The 4,202-nt window shown below is 58.4% G+C and overlaps 1 protein-coding gene across 1 annotated transcript in view; it reads left to right on the forward strand.

Moving 5' to 3' along the window:
* Positions 1–3,055: 3,055 nt before the first annotated feature.
* Positions 3,056–4,202, forward strand: part of DNM2 (dynamin 2) — a gene marked incomplete at its 3' end in the record, with an annotated part of 27,781 nt that continues 26,634 nt past the window's right edge. Inside the window, exon 1 of the mRNA XM_009321554.1 lies at positions 3,056–3,102. Coding sequence (XP_009319829.1) covers positions 3,056–3,102 — 47 coding nt within the window. The remainder of the gene's footprint in view (positions 3,103–4,202) is intronic.

Here is a 4,202-nt window from a genome sequence, read left to right on the forward strand (position 1 = left end):
GCATTCGCTGGGATCTCAACCTTAACATTCCCCAGAAAAGCAGGCCGGGCAGTTTTTCTGACGTTTCGGGCTTTTTTTGGCGCCGCGGTCGCTGCGGTGACGCGCCGGTGGTCGCCTTTCTCTGCAGAAACGCGTCCTGTGAAAGCGCCGCCTGAGTCTTCCCCGCCGTCGTGCTTTCTGCCGTTGGATTTTTTTTTTTTTCCCCCCCGCTTGCGTAACGTTTTTCCGAGCGGCGAGGTCAGGATCCCGAGCCCGCTGTGCGATCCGTCACCTGACACGATTTGCCTTTTCTTTTATCCTCACCCAGGTCGGATTCGTAGCGTGGATTCGCGGCCCGCGGAGCGGCCGGGGATGCTTTTTCAGCCCGGTGGTGTTGGCGTGGGAGGGAGAGGAGGAGTCGGCCGGACCAGCGGAGCTCAACCGCCCCCCCCGGACTAACCTCGCGTCTGGGTGTTGCTAAGCCTCGCTGCATTCGGGGTTGAAATGGCCGAGTTATTCCCCCTCCTAAATCGCTGCCGGTGGAAATTTTGGCAGCCTCTAATTACGGTGCTGCTGGAAAACCGGCCCCGGTAATTAGAAATCTTTGTTTTGGAGCGTTGAAGTCTCCGTCAGAAGGCTTTTAAGAAGGGGTTAACGCACTCCGCAGACAGCCGGGGTCTCAATCGGAGGGCTTTCTGCGAGGCTGAATCTGCGCGGTTGTCTCTGTAACCGGGAATCTTTCGCCCCCATCCCGTGGCGCTGACTTCGTCCCGCGGCTTGCGTTAATAATGGGGTCGTTAACGCGTGGGGTGGATTCTGCCCTGCCGTGGTGTCAGCGGCCCCCAACCGTCGGGCTGGGTGGTCGCTGTCGTGTGCTGGTGGTACCAGCGTGCCGGCCTCTCCCGCTCTTTAAAGCGTTGCTTTCCCTCCACGCTTACTGAATTATTTGGGAATACGATAACGAGGGATATAGATTATCGTTACGCGCTCTTATAACAGCTCTGCATGATAATTTGGGGATTAATAGCCCCGAAACGGCTCACCTCTTGCCCGGGTTGGGCAGGGACAGCCTGCTCGTCTCTGCGCAGCGCTCGATGCCGTCGGGGGTGCCCGTCCCGGCGCTCGCGGCCGGGTGAAGCCCGTCGGCTTTTATCCCGCGCCGGCGGCATCGAGCGTTTCTCCGGGACAGACAGCGGGAGGCCGGGCGGCTCGGAGCGCCTAGGCCTGCAGGCTGTTCCGACTGTCACAATAAACCAGCTGCGTCGCGTGAAGCTTTGCTCTAGATTTCGAGCCAAGCGCATCGAGCTTCCGTGCTTTGAGCGCGCCAGCCGCGTTTTATCCCTGAGAGCTTTTCCGCCTGAAGCCGAGGGGCCGCTTCCCCGCGTGCAAATGCACGTCGGTGTGTAAATGCACGCACACGGACGGACGTGCCGCTGCCGTTGGGAAGGGAGCCGGGCTTAAAAACCGAGGCGATCTCCGGCTGAGGGACCAGGCGTTGCTCTGGGAGTAGCGTCTGGTGGTTTTAGTCTGCAAAACGGGACGGAAACGGGAAAGTTTCCACGTGGAGCGGTTTTCCTTACGGGAGCTGCCTGTAAGGTGTAGCTGTCTGGTGGGATGTCGGCGGCTGAAGGGCGGCAGACCCCTCGGCGAAGCGTTGGGCCTTTGGTTTATTCGAGTTGGAGATGAGTACCCTTTGGGGCCCGCTCAAATCGCTCCGGCCCCTCCGATTTCCCCTTGCGGCAGGTCTCGCCGTTCCCTCACGCTGACGAAGGCTTCCCGAAGGGATGCGGGGAGGCCTTCCACGCCAGCTGCCCACGTTTCCTTCTGGAAACAGCTGGTTAGAAACGGGCAGCGGGGTTATTTTTGCTGATCTCCCCCCGCCTTTCGCCGCTGCTTGACCCTTAATCTTGGCTTTTCTGACCCGTTAGGAAGAGCAGAGCCTCCATAGGAAGCCCGACTCCAGCGGCACTTTGAGCCCGGCATCCCGTCTCCCGTAACGAGCCACGCCGGGTTCTTCGGTGATGTGTCCCGATCCCCTGTGTGCCGCCGAGCCTCGGCTAGCGAGGTGGGAACAGCGGCAGGATGCGGACGAGGCGGTTTCGGCTCATCCCCCTGCCTTATCTTGTTTCCCTGTTGCGAGGAGCCACCGGGAAAGACATTGTTCCCTCTTCAGAATAAGTAATTTCGGTCGATTGCGCTGGGGGTGAACGCGAACGAGTGTCGATGCTCGGATAAGGAGTCAGCTGGAGGTCTGGATCCGTGCTCTGCGGATCGCCCCGCTTAGGTGGTTGTTTTTTTTTTTTAACTGTTTGAAGAAGCCTAAAGACGCGCGTTCACACAGCCCGGTCCGGGGACGGGGCAGCCGCGCGTTACGGTGGTGCCTTCCGTGGCCTAAACATACGAGAGACAGGTTACGAGCTCTGTTGAGACAACCTGAGACGCCATCGGTCGTGGAAAAAGCCTGCGGAGGAGCCAGGGATTGGGTTCAGCTGCCCGGAGCCCTCTAAATCTGTGAATTAGATGCTGGACTTAAATATTTGGGGGGGGAAGGAACCTGTCTCGCTGCTGCCTCTGTTTCAGCAGGCGTCGAAATGAGTTGGTCTTGCTGTGCGAGGGGTCTGAAGGGACTCGATTCTCTCTTTTAGTGGGGGAAAAGCACAAAGGGAAATCTAAAACGCTGCATTAAAATTGCTTTACTAGCGGTATCAAAAGCTGTCCCACTGACGTCCCGCTGAAACGTGCCTTGAACCGATCCCTCTTTGGAGCCCTTGTCGTGTCAGTACAAGCGTGCTAAAGGCGCCGAGCCTCCCCCGGCCCCGCTCCGGCTCTCGCAGCGACGCTCCGACAAGCGGCGGCGTAAAAGACATTTTCAGAGCCGTATAAAACCCGGCCATTGAGCGGGGCGGCCGCTCGGACCAGGCTGACAATGGAGCCGTTGTGATCCGGGCGGTGGGGAGGCCCTCCCATCGGCAGCGTAGTCGAGGAACCAAACCTCAATGGGGCATTATAAGTCCTTCGGATGGCGTTATCGGCATCGTCCTCCCGGCAGCCGTAAATAAAGCTGGGGCTAAGCCGGATGGCCGCCGCGGCGGAGCTTGGGGGGATGGAGGTGGCCGGACCTCGGTCAGAGATCCTTTACCTGCATCGGGCACGGTCCCCTTCTCCCAGCGGGACACTGAATAGGCTCCATAAAATGCTTCGGAGACCCCGAAATGGAGATAAAACCCAGCATTTGGGCCCAGCATCAACAGCTCTGGCCCAAGGTGGCTCGCTGAGATTTTTAAGCCGGTGCTAACGCGGCGTTTAAACCTCTTGGAGGGAGAATTTATCCACAGGGGAGGATGGAGATGAAAGCAACCTGTTCTTAGGGCTTCTCCACAAATATTCCCCGGGTCTGGTTTAGCTCGGGTTGCCTGCGTGGGGTCGGCCGCGCCGAGCTGGGACGGCAGCTCTGTGGGTGCAAATCTTGGCTTTGGCGAAATCGATTCGGGAGAATTTTACGGCAGCGATGGTCAGAGGAGCGGCGACTTAATCGCGAGGCGCTGCTTCGGAAATTGGGAGGGGGACACCGTTTTGTCAGAGGGCAGAACTGGTTGAAAATGGAGCTAAAGGGAGGGAATTTGGAGGCGAGTGAGGTGCTTGTTAGTGAAAAACGCGTCGTGGAGGGACATCAGGGACGTGGCCCCACCGTCCGGTGGGTCTCTTCCCGGGGAGTTCGGGGTGTCTTTTCCCTGGATTTTGGGGAAGAGCCGCTGGCGAAGAATCCGTCAAGGTAAACGGGAGCCTGAAACCAGAGAGGGGACAGGCAGGGACAGGCAGAGCCTGGCAGGTACGAGGCAGCGCTGGCCGCTCGGGAGCCAGCTCTCAGGTGCCTTTGCCACGGGAGGTTGTATAGGGGATGGGACGTATTAAATGTACTTCCTCCACCCGTGACCTTTGCCTTTTTGCTCTCTTTGTAAAGCAAAGTTTCCTGGTACCGCACGCAAATGGCAAGCAGAGATAGAGGATTATTCTGAATAGCTAGGCGAATGGGAAAATCCGGGTTTAATGTTGTCATTTCAAACACAGGTTTGACCTCGCTCCTGGGAGGTTACGTCTCTGAGGTGCGTCAGCCCAGTTGCGGTCTTGCTCCGTGCCACCTGCCCCACGTCTCTGAGTCACTTTAATGTTTAAAAAATGCCGAAGGGATCTTCTGGCAGGTTCCGGTTCCAAACCCCCCCCCC

This window comes from Pygoscelis adeliae, unplaced genomic scaffold, assembly GCF_000699105.1.
Source record: "Pygoscelis adeliae isolate BGI_AS28 unplaced genomic scaffold, ASM69910v1 Scaffold1123, whole genome shotgun sequence".
Taxonomy (NCBI): Eukaryota; Metazoa; Chordata; class Aves; order Sphenisciformes; family Spheniscidae; genus Pygoscelis; species Pygoscelis adeliae.